Raw genomic sequence first — 17,840 nt, 5'->3', positions numbered from 1 at the left:
TCAATATGTTTCAATTTAGATTTTAACATTAGAATCGATATAATAATAATAATAATAATAATAATAATAATAATAATAATAATGTTGTTGTGTCTTTTATTAAGGTCTACTCATGATCTCTAAATAAACACTCTACTGCAAATTTGACACTTAAAAAAAAAGTAAGTCTTTAAAGGCTGGTGTTTACATTAGGATGTGGATCGAAGAGTTGTTCATCTTAGAGTCCGTGATTTCTTTCCTCCATTGCATTTTTTTATCCTTCAGGGGCAAATCTGTCACCTCTGAGCTGCTGCTGCATCTTTCGTTTCTTCTGGAGGGTTGCATATTTTATCACCATCACTTAATAGCCTGGCACAAGACAGAAGCCTACAAGCACCAGCAATGCATTTAGTTGTTCAGATTTATGAGCTGGAGCTCAAATTCCCTCTCGTCTGGTCCCGGCGGCCGGGTCGAGCCGGGAGCTCGTGATTATTTTCTTTAACCAGTCCAGAGCGGTTTGGCTGGGTCGGTTAAACCCGTACGCTGGCAGGAGTGTGGTGAGGGGGAAGGGAACTGCGCCAGGGGAGCGTCCGTCTGCCGTGACATTATTTTAGATCAGATCCTCACTGGGATCAGGTCCGCTCTGCCATCCTTAATCCCTGATCTCACAGTCGGGATTCAGGAACAGTTCAACAATATGTGATCCTGTTGGGGGGGACATATGCTAAACCAAGTGTGCTGGTTTTTAAATCAGTATGCAAATGATGCACATATGACGTGTAAACACAGAACAATTAACATTCCATCAAGGTGGAAGTCTTGCCAGTGCGGTGAGGTAAACCAAAAAGTATGGATCCGGCACACATTTTGGATGGTTTAGCCAAATCTGTGTAAAGTCATGTCGAGAGCTGGCACACATGTCTGAAAATCTCTCCATGGCTATTGTGTGCATCTGGTCTCTTGCCTTCTATTGTTTGTGGAACATGTTTGCTATACAAACTGTTTTTGTTTAGGGATACTGGGTAAGGGAAGTCAAGAGATTATATATATGTATATATATAACCACCTGACACTTTTTATATATGTGTGTGTGTGTGTGTGTGTATATTTCCTTTATTTGTTTATTTATTTAGATTATTACTAATGTAAGTTTAGTTATAAAACTTTAATAGTGGTTGAAATAACTAAATAAATATTAATTATATTGTTAATTTATCATAGCTTGATCTGTTGTTCACAATATAACTACAGGCTTAATGTGCATCGTGATTTAATGTGTTTTTATGTTTTATTTTTTATAAATAGCCAATTATGTAGATTAATACATATATATATATATATAATTATTATTATTATTATTATTATTATTATTATTATTATTATTATTATTATTCATGTTAAATATTGGTTAAATAGCCAGTTTATAAACTAACTAAAATAATGAATACATATTTATTTTTAATTATTATATTAATTAGTTCATTATAATAGAAAAATAACAAAAAAGTGACGTGACATACCACCAAGTATGGTAACCCATAATCAGAATTTGTGCTCTGCATTTAACCCATCCAAACTGCACACACACACACCGTGAACACAGAAACACACACCCACACACTGTGAACACACACCCAGGGAGCAGTTGGGGGTTCGATGCCTTGCTCAAGGACACCTCAGTCGTGGTATTGCCGGCCTGAGACTTGAACCCACAACCCTAGAGTTAGGAGTCAAACTCTCTAACCACTAAGCCACAACTTATTACCATGTTGATTATTTTTGTTGATATTCATTCATTCATTCATTTTGCTAAATAGCCAACTAGCTAAATTAATATTTATTTATTAAACTTTGAGATCGATGTTCTCTGTGTGACCTAGTTTCTGTCTCATGTTAGTAGTGTCACTATGTTCAGGTGTGTCTTGTTAATTACCCTCTTTAAGTTCCCCTTATAAGTTGCATTCTGTTCAGTGTTTGGTTGTCCGGTCCCGTCAATGTGTACGTGTGTTTCTGCCTTCTCCCTATGGATTAACCCCAATGTGGATCAAACTTTGTATCACTATCTTCCTCGTCACGTGCTTCTCTCCCGCAGAACACCGTGACAGATATGGTGCTGATTATATATATTTTCAATCATTTTTAGGCTACTTTTGTAGATAATGCAACCTTTCTAATCTTGACACTAAATGCACTAATTTAATGATTACGGTAATTAAAGTTACAGCGATAATTGAAAATACTGATAGGTTTAAAAAAGAAGACTTTAGAATACATGGATGTGCTCTCGAGTGTGATTTTGACCTTCAGCCTCTACATACTTTTCACAATCCATTAAATTCACAGTAGATAAAATTAAGTCTCGTCCTACTTTTTGTTCTTATTGAATATGCACTTTCACTAGTAAATGTTGAGGAATGGCTTGTACGAGTACTTTGTCAAGGTTAGATCAGGGAAATCTCTCTCCCCAACAGAAGCGCAGGTGTTGGCACGGGCCGTGTCAGTGTTTCTTACGGAGGTTTATGTAATGTGTTGTGAGCTCAGAGGTGAGAGGGTCGGCTTGGCTGCTGTCCCTGTCAGCTTGTGTTTACAGCGTTTAACACTGACGTGAGCAAAACACCCCACTGAGGATGACTCTCAGCAAACAAGCTGGCCATGGGCTGTCTTCAGTCTGAATGTCTCTAATGCTCACAAAGGCCGCATTTAATGCAAATTGCAGTATAACCAGTAGTATTGTGAAATATGATTGCAATTTAAAATAGCTGTTTTCTATTTGAATGTATTTTGAAAGGTTATTTATTTCCTGTGATGCAAAGCTGAATTTCCAGCATCGTTACTCCAGTCTTCAATGCCACATGATCTTTCAGAAATCATTATAAAACATTTTTACAGTTGTGCTTCTTGATATTTTTGTAGAAACCATGATACAGGATTTTTTTGAATAATAGAAAGTTTACAAACTTATTTGTAAAAGTATAAATGTCTTTACGGTCACTTTTGATAAATTGAATGCATTCTTGTTGAATAAAAGTATGAATTTCTTTAAAAAAATAAAATTGTTTAATAGTACTGTATATACGTGATTCTGATTTGTTTGTTTTTTTGTGCCAGTTCTTAATTAAAATTAATCTGTTAAAGAGTCTAAAATCTGTTATAAATTCATGAATTAATTCTAATGACTCGGTATTCACCGAATCAATCCGAACTGTTCTCAAGTGATTGCTTTCGTCTTGTCCAAATTAAATTAAATTGAGGACCGTTACAATCATGTGTACCAATGGCATACGAGAGACTGACAGCTTGTTCATTGTTGAAAATGAACATTCGTTTTATCAGAATAAATGGTGCTTAATATTTGTAAAAATTACAGAGGAGTGGCTCTGACTGAAATCACATGGTGAATATACTTCTCTCTCACACAGCACATATCCGAGTTGCTGGCCGTCGTCAGACTTCCATTCATTCACCCCAGTTACCTGCTGAACGTGGTGGACAATGAGGAGCTGATTAAATCGTCGGAGGCTTGCCGAGATCTGGTCAACGAGGCCAAGCGCTACCACATGCTGCCTCACGCGCGGCAGGAGATGCAGACGCCCAGGACGCGGCCGAGACTCTCTGCAGGTCAGACCTTCCACGATCTAATCCTCATCTGTCTTTCACTAGCCTCCTGTTACTGTAGCCAGAGCTTTGACTAAACTACATGAAGTCTGTTCCACACTGCAGCTTATTCTGGCTCTAGAACCAGCCGCTTGCAGGACGCGACCATCTGGCTGAGATATAAAGCCATCCATCACAGTTTGTTTTGTTTTTATGAGTCGTGCAGGAGCAGGTTCATCTGAAATTGATGATAACACTTTATATTATTGTCTTCAGAAATGCATCACATTATGGACGTTAAATGGGTCGTGAATGCTGTCGCTGATGTTGAAACTCAACAGACCTGTGCATGCTGCTTTAAGACATTTAACCCGCTGAAAATTCATTATAAAGTTCCCACTAGTGATGCACGGTTATAGATTTTTGGTAAAACTTTAGTTTAGGGACCAGTTCTCATTATTAACTTGTTGCTTATTAGCATGCATATTACTAGCGTATTGGTTGTTTATTAGTGCTTATAAATATATATATATATTTAAATAATTGGTAATAATTTATATTAATAATTTAATAATCAAAACATTTAATTGCACACAAGGCGGTTTTTAATGCTATATTAAGTTGTTGTTGATATGCAAACATTTAAACAATGGCTGTAATAAAAATACATATTTATTTAAACATGCATCAAATAATGAAGACAACAGTTAAAGCAAAAATATAATGAATATATAATATAGTGCATATATTTAGCAAAATGCTTCTCACTAAATGGACTTCTGAGCTAAATATTACGTTTACAAGCTGTTTTATTGACAACTTTTGTACTGTTGTACTCTTTCTTTCAGCATGCTTTCTGATATTATTTTTTTCTTTATCTCATGTTATAACTAGTAGTGAAGAAGTAAAAATGATCGCTTCACATGCTGCTTGAAACTGCATGACACTAAAACAGTCCAAATCTGAGAAGCATTAATTACATGAATTCTGTTTCTCCCAAAACTGAAAATTCATTTTGGGCTGAATATTTTCGATTGCTGGTGCATCACTAGTTCCCACACAAGCCCTTGTCCCTCTGAAGTATCAAAATCTGCTCTTTTTGAGTCAACAAATGGCAGATGTTCAGAGTCCGTGTGGTTATTCTGAAAGCTGGGCATCTCAGTGTCTCTGTAGCGGTTCTGACTGAATCTGAACTCAGTCTCAGGCTCCTGAAAAAATGCAACCAAACTAATTTATGTTTCAATAAGGCTGTCTTCATGCAACGCTGTGAATCACTCTCGCTCTCTCCTCGCTCAGCCGCTCCAGCCCCCATGATTCCCTGAGCAGGCGTGAGCCCGTGAGTGAGCTGTACATTTATTTAATCTTGATATACTGTGGCTCTCTTTCTCTCGCCCCTGAGTTTTATTGATCTCTGCCCACTGCAGTATAAGAGCTGAATCCCTCCCTCACCGGACCCCGATCAATCTCTCATGAGTGATATCACACACTCACACATAATTACCATAAATATGTATCAGCGTTGGGGAAGCTACCGGAAACTGTAGTTTGCTAAGATGCTTATTAAATTAATAGAAAAGCATCAAGAGAACAAATCAAATTAATAAATGTATTGACATGTAACTTGACATTAACGGGGAGAAACATCTCACTGTTCATCTGATCCCAGATGACTCCTGATACACCAGAGTTGTTCTTAATAAACATATCTTTAAATGCTTGGTAAATATGATGCTTTGTTTAAGAGCGCCATGTTTGTTTTTAATTTTAATCGAGATATTTATGGAAATAAGCATCCTCGGCAGAGGAACAAATTGCTCATGGGCTCAGAGAATTTTCCTGCTTGCTGGCCAGGACTCAGAGGCTCTTTTCAATAAAGCATGGTTTAATAATTGTCTGAAAGGTATTACGAGCTGTGCGTGAAAGTCATGTCGCTCTGCAGAACTTATTTTCTGCATGGAGGAGTTAGAGTAATTGGTAAACAAATGTAATTTTATGATGCTGAGTGAGTTTTGTTTCTATGCTGTGACAGCTGGTAAATGAACCATGATGGTTTTGTGAGTTCACCAGATTGTAGATTAACTCTTTCCCTGCCATAGACGAGTTATCTCGTCATTTCAGAAGACAACGCTTCCCCACCATTGACGAGTTTTTACGACTTTTCGAGTTTTCACTGTTATACACTCGGGGGCGCTAATACACATCTTCTGAACGAGTGCAAAACCTCCCGAACAAAAACACACGTGAACCAGGATGGAGAAACGAGCTCTTATGTAAACAGATGCAAATTAAAAATTATGCCGTCATCGGCAATAGACCGAATATAAAATGAAACTACATAATGTTACAGAGTAAATAGTTGATCCAGGAAGTGGTATGTCTGTGCAGAGGTATTGATGGAAGCGATTTCCTGGATTTGTGCTTTGATAATCGTACTGAATATTATCCAGATGTAGTTTTAGACATTTTTGCTCAAAATTATGCATTTTCATGAAACCTACCTATATTCAAATGTTGATAAAAAAATTTTAAGCTAGAATAAAACGTCTGTTTATTCTTTTTTTAAGTAGATGCTGGTCTTTATTTTGGTGTATTGCATAATCAAATATTCATACAGAAAAATAGACTAGAGTCAACCAAATTTGAGTGGAAATCATCAAAATCGCTGGCGTTGGCTGGCAAGTTTTTTCAAAAAATGATTTAATTGTTTTGAATTGTTTATATACGATAATAAATCACAAAAGAATATACTTATGTACATTGAATATATCATTTTTGAGCATCTTTATTATCAAAGGACTGTTATCATCATCATTTTTAGACATGTACTTTGAAAATACTATGGTATTGTTTATAATATTTGAATAATCATCAACTGGTCAGTTTTCAAACCTTTATATTTTCGGTTGACCTACATTTAGTCTCTTTTTTTCATGGCACCACCCAGTCCTATTTTCTGTAAGGCTGTGTGGACTCGTGTCCTCTGTGTTTCTCTCAACATCTGTGCCTCTTATTTGCTTACGAAGGATGGACTTGTCTCCGTTCGGCATTTCTTATTAAGTATTTGATTGTTTGGCTGTGTACAAAACTCTTGAGTGAACTGGTCTCTGGCTTGACCATCTGGCGGGCCATCTGATGGAGGTTATGAAACACAGCGTGAGGGCCTGTCACCCGTAGGACCCGTTTATGAAAAAGAGACGGCGAAGAGAGCGAAAACTAGGGTAGAAGTCAAAGACGAAGGGAAGCACAAATTGCTTTCTTTTTAGCGACAGAGATTGAGGAAGTGCTGCCAGGAGTTTGTAATTGCCGTGCGTGTGTGTGTTTGTGTGCGACTGAATGCATTCGCTCTCCACCTGAGCTCGGCTGATAAGTCTCTTATGTATGAAAAGACACAGAAGGGGTGCTGTGATGTCACCCGTGAAAGGTTCCTCGCCAAGCATGCACTCGATCAGAGCGCTCAGATATGTGTGAGTGTTTCTCTCAGAGCTCAGGTAAGTGCCAGCTGTCTTCAGACTGATGGGACTCACCTGGGCCCTTCTCTTCCCTCTGCTTGTGCCACATGAGAAAATCAGGGCGATGACACACCTGGCTCACACCCAGTAACTCGTGTAGACGGGCAAGTATTTAGGTCAGGTGTGTAATTAGGAGCCATAAGGGACGAGAACTGTGAATAGTGACCCTGTTCTGCTTAACTCCGACCCTGAACATAATATGATGTGTGAACAGCTTTACTAAAGCAGAAGCTTGATATTGTGACGGCTTTTCATAAGAGAATAAACATTTAAGAGAATAAATATTTTAGTTTTTATTTCACTAATTTTTGTAGAGACTTACAATTTTTAAATAGCCAATAATAAAACGGGCATAAAATTTCATTGAATTTAATGTCATATGCATTAATGGAAGGACCTGAGCCATATCTAGAGACTGAAATATCATAGAGACCAGCAAAAACTTTCAAGCAACCACATAGCAACTCTCTAAACTATACTAATACATACTTCCCAGCAGTCAGCACATTTTGGGGGGGATATTACTGATTTTATGGGTTTGCAAGGAATGCAGTGCAAATCGCTTTGGATGACAGTATCTAGCCTATTTGATAAAGGTCTCGTTCCAAAGGTGTTTATATGCAGTTTCGCATTCATTAGGAAGAACAAAGCACCCTAACAGAGTTGGGATGCCATTTGTTCTGATAATTAGATCTGCCCTTATAGTGATTCATGCTTTTTCTAGCTATGGTGACCTATTGTAACCATGAAATGTAATTTATGTGAGGAAGACATCCATGTTAACTATGTAAAAAATGGTAATTAATCTACACAGATCATAACCCTAAGGCAAAGGTGTAAACATTCAAAATCATCTGGATACAGTACATAGACAGTTCTGTTTACATGTCTTTGCATCAAGTCCATCATAAATCTTGTTTCGAACAATAGCTGTGTAGTTTCAGTTGATCACTTAATGTGGCTTCATAAAAGCCAGTATAGCAAGAGACGATGTTGATGCAAAGATTTACAGTGCATTTTATTTGCGAGTTAAGCTCGAGAAAATTGAGCTCAGTGCTTGCACCGTGTAAAATGCAGCAAGAAAGCAGCAACCTGTGGATATGGGTGCCAAAGTAAATAAGCTGATTATGTGCGAAATGTAAAACAGGGCTGAGAGTTTTAGCTTGGGTTTTATTCTTTTTGTGTCAAAAGATTACACATTACAGAAGTCATTTCCATATCATAAATGTCCATATTGTCACTTTTGAACTTTTGATCGATGGTGAATGTATTATTGGTCACAGTATGCAGGTTACCCTGCAGGCCACATTTTGGAGCCGTCTGATATTTTTTTTCTAGTCATCTGGTAACCCTGTCACTGAATGAGTTTTATTTCTCTTGTTCTGTCATGTCATTTTTGTGCTGTATATCTTCTGCTGTCAACTAATTAATTCTTGTTTCAGAATCTGTCCTTCCTTTTGGCGAACCTTTACGAAGCTTTGACACACTTCACTGCGGTCAGCGCTTTAGAGTGCAACATTCAGTCTGCTGCTGGCGTGCTGCAGAAGGAGTTAAAGGTATTGGATTGTGCTGATTTGACACTCAGCCCAGTCCTTTACAGACCACAAACCGCTTTTACCGACTCATTTCTCTAACTGCTTTTATCGCCAAAGTAGCAGCTTGAAGGTGAGGACAGAAGGGTGGCGTTTTGCAGTGCGTCTGCGTTTGTTTAATTGATTTAGTCGTGTGATGACTGGAGGGCGAACCGCATTGCTTTCTGCGTCTCACCTTCAGCGCAGGGTCTAGTCGGTTTAATTAGTCTCTTTCTCTGATAGATGCCTGTGGATATTACTGAAAAACTGGGCATGATCGTGAAGGAGTTTCAGCCACCGTCAGCTGCTCCGTGCCAATCCCGACGCCAGACCTGACCCTTCTGTGACTATTGTATCAAAATTGGTGGTTTGTTCATTTTACAAATCACCATGGTTATTTAATTTCTTGTTCACATGTTTTTTTGTTGGATTAATCCATTCTAGAGTATGGAAATGGTAAGTGTATCAGCACTAATCATAACATTTTGCTCAGTACATTTCGGCTGTTGATTGCTTTTCCTTCGTCTACAGTAGCTGGATGAAATTTACATTTTAAAGTGGATGATTTTGCAGCTGTGTTTGGCTCAGTGGGCCGGCAGTGTTTTAAATTCCCCTGCCAGGAAATTTTTGTCGCACTTAATGCCACCAATATTCAAGTATGCCTAACATTTTTGGTTGATAAACTATTAAATGAGACACTGCTGTTAAGAGGAGGATAGAAAATGTATGCTGCAGTGCTGTACAGGGAGAAATTCTCTCTCCCGAGCACAACGCTCACTCAAAATCATGTCTTACTTCCTGTCTGGGAGCTATTTCTTTTGTAGCGAAGGGCAGTGGCGTGCCGTTTGATTGCTGTTTGGTTCCCTTGTAAATGACAGCTCGCAGTGCAGTGGAGTCTGAGTTTATGTGCAGATATTGTGACTGGAGTTTGAGCTGCTCTTAGTCTCAGCTTCAGACAGCATGCCTGTGGACCGTAAATTTAACACCGTTTTTCCATTAAGAGCTCATTTGTGAACAGGACCCATTGTGGAAAATCAGCTCCGGTAGTTTAAGAGGTTGTAATGTTGGCGGGAAAGCTCCTGTTTGAGTTAAAACAGCATTTTGGTGTCCACGCTGTATGTGAGTTTGAGTTATGCACCATTAAGAATTAAATTGAAGATGCCTTTTCAATTCCAACTTAGGCCCCGTTTACACTAGTGTGTTTTCATTTTAAAACGGCGTTTTAGAATTAAAACGATCCATGTTTACACTGGCTTTTCAACTGTGTTTCAGAAGCAATCTCCGTCTACACTACAACGAAAATGCATGTCACGTGACCATTCATGCACACTGGGCAATGCGCGTAAAAGTGTAAACAAGAAGTTGGTTGCTAGTCACTGGCAGGTTCAACAATGAGCATGATGGCAAGGAAAAACAAGGACGTCTTTGTGTGGTCAGATGATGAGGTGGAATTGTTACTCAAAGTAGCTAATGATTACAAAGTGGCCGAAAATGTAGATTGGGAGTCATGCCAAAACAAATATAGCGACATACTTGACAGAGACGTGATACAGTTACATGGTCGTCAAAGATACGCAGAGATCACGTAGGTTTCCGTTTTGGTCCGTTTACACTGAAATGCAAAAATTGTGCCTATAGCAATTCGTAATTGTTTTCTGTATTTCTTCATATTTATTAAATACATTTTTTTTTTTTTTTTGGACTAGGGTGGAAGAACACCACATCTCAGAATGTATTTTTAATTGCATTTAAAAATTGCCTAATTTTTCATTCTCAAAAATTTTAATGTACTATTACAAAGCAATATTTTGTTTATTTATTTATTTATTTATTTATTTATCTATCTATTTACCATGGCATTAAATAATTAAATGTGGCAATTAAATGTGTGAAAGTGGCTGTTGAAGGAACACGTCCTTTCTATGATATTTTAATTGATTTTTAAATTATGTAATTTGGTGTCCCTAAATCTTTATATGATTGGTTATAATCCTAAATCAGATTTATATTACACACAAAAAAATAAAAAAAATTCAAGTGTTTCTCAGAACAGCAGATTGATTGGATTGGCTGACTTAACATAAGCAGGTTCATATCACTCCACTGAGAATCAAAGTCATGTTTATGTAATATGTTAAGTTGCCTGCTCCCAGGTGTTTTATTTCCCAGTCTGTTACAATGAGGGCTTTTGATTTGCCAGTTTGGCAAGCCTTGTGGCATCAGTTCTTTGAAAGGCACTTACTTTAGTAGCCTTGAGCACATCTGTAGATTATGCTCTGCTTTCAGTGTTGTAATCTAGTATCAGTTACCCTGATTTACCCCGTTTCTTGTGTAAATCTCACATGGAAGTAGCAAGCCATGGTGGGTTGCTTTATATGAAGGTCCGATGACCCCAAGTCTGGATGGTTTCTGGCCAGAGTGTGCTGCAATTGATTCCTCTCAGAGCTCTGCCTAAATGGAATAATTCACCCCCCGAAAAATGACATTCTGTCAGCATTTACTCACCTTCATGTGGTTCCAAACTTCATTTGCTTTCCCTATCCCTTTAAAACGTTACTTTCCAATCCAACTTTAGCCATTTCTCAGAAAAGCCTCTGTTAATCCTTTTATCATTTGTTTAGTTTATGGATTTTTTAATGGAAATTATCAAAAGTATGGTAAAACTGTTGAAAAGAGTTGGATTTATTTTATTTGCTTAATCATATTTTAATGCGTTTTAATCCATTTATAATTGATTGTCATGATGTTTGATGAAATGTCATGGAAATTATCAGTAATATGGCCAAACATTGTTGTCCAAAGACTGATTGAGTAATTGAAAATATTTTAATATGCTATTAATCTATTTATAATGGATTATAATGGAGCTTTATGGAATATTATGAAAATTCTCAAAAATATGGAACGAAATTTTTTTTAAACGTTTGTATTTATTTTAGTTAAACATGTTTAATGTTTTTTAATGCATTCAAAATGTACAGGTGCTGGTCATATAATTAGAATATCATCGAAAAGTTGATTTATTTCACTAATTCCATTAAAAAAGTGAAACTTGGATTGAAGGGCAGTGAAATGACATGGTAAAAGCCCATACATACAAAGTTCAGACGGTCAGGGATGCCCGCGCCCCAAGCGTCCACTACTCGCCATGTCTTTCTGACAAGCGCGTTCAAAGCTGCAATTTATCTCTGCCCAAGACCGCAGCCATCGAAGAGTCTCGGAGGAGAGAAAGAGAGAGCTTCCTCTTTTCTAAACTCAAAAACCTCTTCCACATCCAGCTTTTAATGGTTGGGAAGAGCAAGACGAGGGCAATTAGATGGAAATCAAGCCCGGTCTCACATGGGGGATCCGGGGTCTTGTTCTAGGCCAAGGTGGGGGTGGTTTTGAGCAGGTTTGGGTTTCTTCCCGCTGTGAAGGAGAGATTGAGCACAGGAGGAGAAAAAAAGAGACCGTTATTTACAGTCGTTCACAATTCTGGATGTTATCATTATCGCTCTTTAGCTCAGTAGGGGAAGAGAGCTTCCCGGCCGCCCTGACATCCCGTCTGGCAAACGGTTATTTACCGATGGCAGCCTCTGAGCCAATGCCATAGATAGGACTCATTAAGGGGAAGTGAGGCGGAAGAGACGGGTGTGATTGTCCTGTGGGAGGCTGTGCATGCCGAGCGAGGAGAAGCTCACCTGTCAATGGTGTGCATCACTACTCAACACAGCTTTTACGTCGACATCAGCGGAGGAGGCAGGCAAAAAGGAAAAGTAGAGTTGGGAACCATGTGCTTCGGCCACATCCAGCTTGATTGACAGGTGCTGGCCGGACTCCTCCTGGTTCACTTTTCTCACTTCCTGTTTCTGTCTGCTTCTGTTTGTGTTTACTTTTTTATGATTGAGCTTGATTTAAGCCGTTTGAATGGAGTGAAATCGACACACCTCATTAAGGAATGAAATGTTGCTCCAGCAGCACTTTGGTGAAAAAGGTCACCTGCTGCTCCAACAGACTCAAATCTCACAGGAGATAAGAAATGGCTGTGTTTGCTCTCTGGGGTTCCAGTGAAATTAATATAGAGTACTCGCTGTCAGTTACTGGATGTCCCGTCACTCAGTCCGAACGGGATTTTTCTAATACACCTGCCATGTTTTTTTCGTCCTCCGTTAATAAGCAAATTTAAGTGAATTTCATCATCAGAAATACACTACCAGTCAACATCCACTCATTTTTTTATTATGACAATTTACTAAGTCTATAAAAACAAGTTTTGAAAGTATGGAAAGCATGAAAGTACGGAAATTATGTAGTGACCAAATCTATTAAATCTTTGATTTATTTGAGCTTTTTTAAGAAACATTTGCAGGCCATTTATTAGTAGGTTTTTACCTATTAAAATGTAAATATTTACTGTGTATGTTATGCATTTGTTAAAAATAGAATGCAATGTCTATTTACTTTGATTTGACAAAATGCAGACAGTAAAGAATTGTCCTTTCACTTGATTTGCACACGTTTGTCTGCTCTACCTGTTTGCCTGAAGGATGCGGAGTGGTTCATTTCCACCAGATCAAGCACCATATGTTTCAGCTGCGAGCACCAGAGCAGTCTGTCCCTTCCTCATGTCTCAGTTAAGACAATTCATAGTGTATTTTTTCCTCTCGATTTTGCTATTTTGTTCCTCTCTTTTCCACTCCAGTTGTGTTTTTACCTGCCCTGGAGAGAAAAGCCAAGATTTGGAAAGAGAGAGAGAGAGAAATGGAGAAGGGGAAAACGATGACAATGTTGTAAAAGAAGGATGCTGGAGCGGAGAGAAGCCCATGGATCAGACAGGCGGCTGTTGTCAGGGGAGCGCATGGGGAAGTATTGATTCGGAAAGATGAGCCAGCGGTTAAAAGAAGCTCAAGGATGTCTTCACGCCGCCTTTCTCCCTGCACCTTAAACAAAAGCCGGTGTCTGCGAGGCGATTTGATGACAAGCCCTGCACCGGTGTAGACATGATGCAGGAAGTCGAAGCACTCGAACCCTTACACAGACAACAATAGGCTTTCTAAGCGCAAACCTGGATAGAATTACACCGGATGATGCTGGGATTCTTTCATTTTCCTTCTGCAGGAACATTTAGACCTCATTTGTTGAAGATGAATGCTGTTAGGCGGTTGCTCACTGATCCAATTCGGTGGCCACGTACACACTGTGAAGAATAAGGAGTGACAACCGCATTGAAATATACAGGAGTGAAACTGCTAAACTATTGTTGTGTGTGTGTGTGTGTGTGTGTGGTCATGTTTTTGTGACATATCAGGACACAACTATAATGACATGGGTATGACACAGGTATTACAAGGAGAGGGTGACTCATGAGGACATAACCCATGTCCCCATTTTTCAAAACGCTTATAAACCATACAGAATGAGGTTTTTTTGAGAAAGTAAAAATGCAAAAATTAAAAAATGTGAGGGTTAGGGTTAGGGTTGGTGAAGGGCGATAGAATATACAGTTTCTACATTATAAAAACCATTACGCCTATGGGATGTCCCCACTTTTCACAAAGTGTGTGTGTGTGTGTGTGTGTGTGTGTGTGTGTGTGCGCGTGTGGGCATGTTTTTGTGACATATCAAGACACAACTCTGTGTAATGGCATGGGTATGACACAGGTATTACAAGGAGAGGGTGACTTATGAGGACATAACCCATGTCCCCATTTTTGAAAACACTTATAAATCATACAGAATGAGTTTTTTTCAGAAAGTACAAATGCACAAAGTTTCCTGTGAGGGTTAGGGTTAGGTGTAGGGTTGGTGTAGGGCCATAGAATATACTGTTTCTACATTATAAAAACCATTACGCCTATGGGATGTCCCCACTTTTCACAAAAACAAACGTGTGTGTGTGTGTGTGTGTGGAACAGAGCTCTGGCGTCTTTAGCATCTGGTATCCGCTGTATTTACCAAAGTAATATTACACACACCAAAGACTATGTTTGGCCACCATCAACAGAGCTACTGTGTTTTATTTATGTCTGGAAGGCTGCTTTGTAACTCGAAGGGTTGCGATGCAATGGTGGACACGTGTGCATAAACTGGCTCATCCGATCGGATTTTAAAAAGCGTCTGTGTTATAACTGTGTTTGTTATCACAAATGCTAACCACTCAAATTTCATCGGAGCACTTTATAAAAAAGAAAGTAGCAGAATAGAGGATCATGGATGAGTGCGCAGGTGCCCGTGATGCATTTGATGTAGTGTTGAAGCTAATGTGCCCAGGGCTGTAAGACTCTTGAGGGCATGCATCCAAACAGATGGTTATGAGTTTAGTTAAGCTCTGATAATTCACTTACACTCTTCATTGGACACACATGCACCGACACACTCTTCATATGGGATGCTGGGTAACCTGGACAAGATTGTATGTGCTATGTTTTAATATTTGTTTAATCTATATTCAATATACTGCCATTCAAAAGTTTGGGGTCAGAATGTTTTTTGTCAGGATTCTTTGATAAATACAAATTTCAAATTAACAGGTTTATGTTTTTTGTTTTTGTTTTGTTTTGTAGCAAAGCAAAAGTCTTTGCTGTCACTTTTGATTAATTTAATGTGTCCTATTAAGTATAATATAAAGTATTAATTTCTTAAAAAGTAAGAAAAAACAACAACTTTTAGAACTTTTTTAATGTAAAGAAAACAAATGGAAATATAATAAGGTTTATTATTTGTTTTATTATGTCACATTTCTCATTAAGTTTTTATTATTATTATTATTATAATTATTATGTGTATTTAGGATACATAAAATGCCTACTCTGAAATTAGCTTTAGAAATGCACAAGTAGAACAAGTATCTAGAATTAAATTTAAGTTTTAATTCTAGTTTTAAGATAAAGCTAAGTATTAAATAAATAAACACACAATAAATAAATGCTGATGGGGTAAGAAAAATGAATGATATATTTTCTTCCAGTGAGCCTTTATTTATTTTTGTAGTGCAGCTCTCTGGGTTTTAGATTCCCACATAAGATAGCTGCGATGTGAAACTGCGTGGAGAAACGGCAGTCTTCTTCGGGGGTCCCTGCAGTCCGTCAATCTGCCATGATGAATAACTGCAGTCCCAGCCTTTTCAGACTCTCTATTTCAACACATTGACACGGCCACCACAGGGGCCATCAAGTCCTCATATATGTGTATCCTCGGTCTAACCCGCAGGTGTAGCAGAGGTGATCGTGTTGGTGGGAGGACGGCAGGCGATCGGTATGAACCAGCGCTCTCTGACGGCCGTCACCTGCTTCAATCCTCAGAACAGCAAATGGTATCCTCTAGCCAGCCTCCCGTTCTACGACCGGGAATTCTTCAGCGTCATCTCCGCCGGGGACAATATTTACCTGTCAGGTATGTCCGATTTTGAAGGGAAGGTTGTATATCAAGTGCGAACAAACTCTGTGGTCACTTCCCAGACGCAGACTGTTTTTTTTGTTTTTTTTGCAATGATCTGATGAAGAATCGCTGTTGCCGTTACATTAATCTAAGCCCCCATTAGATTCTTCCGTTCTGTAATATCAAAACATCTATTGGTCTCCATGCCAGATAAGTGCAAGAAATCTTTTATCAAGGTTATGTTTCTGTCCAGCTTATTTTGGTACTTTCTGAGATCGTATTACAAGTCTTGGTGTCCGAGATGCATCAGTAAACAGTTGTAAATTTATTCCCAGATTTTTTTAGAGCATTTTCTACACTGACATTGTGCAATGTCAAGGCGTGATGGTGCGTGCTCTTGTTTCCAGGTGGTACGGAGTCAGGGGTGACAGTGGCAGATGTGTGGTGCTACATGTCTCTTCTGGACAACTGGAACCTGGTGTCCCGGATGACCGTCTCTCGCTGCAGGCACAACAGCTTGGTGTACGATGGGAAACTCTACACTATCGGAGGACTCGGGGTGGCTGGAAACTTGGACCATGTGGAAAGGTAATTTGTCCTGCAGTTAACTAGCTCAGGGGAGAATGAATGCACAGATGCAGTGTGATGGTTTCTCATGTTGCACATTTACACTCAAAGCTGGAAGAGAACTGGATATTCTTAGAAACTAGCAGTGCGTTTGTCATGTGTTGTTTCACTGATGTTATAGGTTTTGTTAATATTTTGAATTAGATAATTTGGTCACACTTTATTTTAGGGTCCAATTCTCACTATTAACTAACCATTAACTTTGACTTTTGCCTCAATTAACCCCTTATTTGCTGCTTATTAATAGTTTATAAGGTAGTTATTAAGTTTAGGGTATTGGGTAGGATTATGGATGTCATGCATTATATGTACTTTATAAGCACTAATAAACAGCCAATGTGTTAATAATAGACTTGCTAATAAGCAAGTAGTTATTAGTGTGAATTGGACCCTATACTAAAGTGTTACCGATAATTTTTTTTTTTTTTTCAAGTTTTATAATTATTATTGTGTTTTTGTCATTTTTTATAGTTTTTTTCTATACATACATAATATACCTACCTACACACACACACACACACATACATATATATATATATATATATATATATTTTTTTTACAAACTAATTGGAAATTTTGCTTTGGCATGATTATTGAATGCGTTGTTACCCTGGATATTAGCGAGTATCTTAATGTCCATAAAAATTATTATATTTTTTAATATATATTTTAAATACATTTTATTTTCATATTTTTTGTTTTTTCACTTAATAACCCAAAACTTCAGAATCAGACTTCCTTTCCTTGCCAGAAATTAGCTATATATGACCATCTTTTTAATATATATTTTAAATACATTTTATTTTCATATTTTCTGTTTTAGTTTTAGTTATAGTTTTACTAATAGTAATAGTTTTAGTAATAGTTTTTTTTTAATTAAGTTAGTTTTTTAGTTGTTTATTTAGTCAAGGTTAATTTATAAGTTAAAATAAACAAAATGAGACATGTTGAATCTTAGTGATTTTTTTAAACATTTGTTTTATATTTTTTTATTTAATTTAATGCATAAGTAATAAAAAAATAGTTTAGTCTTGACTGGCAGCGCTATAGAAATCAGCTAACGTTCGTGCTTCTGTCAAACAGTTTCGAACAGAGAGTAGTAAGTAATGCTTGGGACTCGAGGAAGGAGAGGAATTTGTGTGATATACGTTTGTTAATCTTGGGTAACTAAGCCAAATTTAAGCTAAATAACAACAACACATTG

The 17,840-nt window shown here is 37.9% G+C and overlaps 1 protein-coding gene across 4 annotated transcripts in view; it reads left to right on the top strand.

Annotated features, from left to right (window-relative positions):
• Nucleotides 1-17,840, top strand: part of LOC127938499 (kelch-like protein 29) — a 215,684-nt gene that overhangs the window by 174,587 nt on the left and 23,257 nt on the right. For all 4 annotated transcript variants that reach the window (XM_052535155.1, XM_052535154.1, XM_052535156.1 and 1 more), the window contains 3 exons: nt 3,399-3,597; nt 15,842-16,024; nt 16,417-16,597. In XM_052535155.1, the coding sequence (XP_052391115.1) occupies nt 3,399-3,597; nt 15,842-16,024; nt 16,417-16,597 (563 nt within the window). The remainder of the gene's footprint in view (nt 1-3,398; nt 3,598-15,841; nt 16,025-16,416; nt 16,598-17,840) is intronic.

The sequence above is a fragment of the Carassius gibelio genome, chromosome A20 (assembly GCF_023724105.1).
Source record: "Carassius gibelio isolate Cgi1373 ecotype wild population from Czech Republic chromosome A20, carGib1.2-hapl.c, whole genome shotgun sequence".
NCBI lineage: Eukaryota > Metazoa > Chordata > Actinopteri > Cypriniformes > Cyprinidae > Carassius > Carassius gibelio.
Note: the sequence above shows the minus strand (reverse complement) of the source record. Positions and strands in the feature narration are given on the sequence as shown.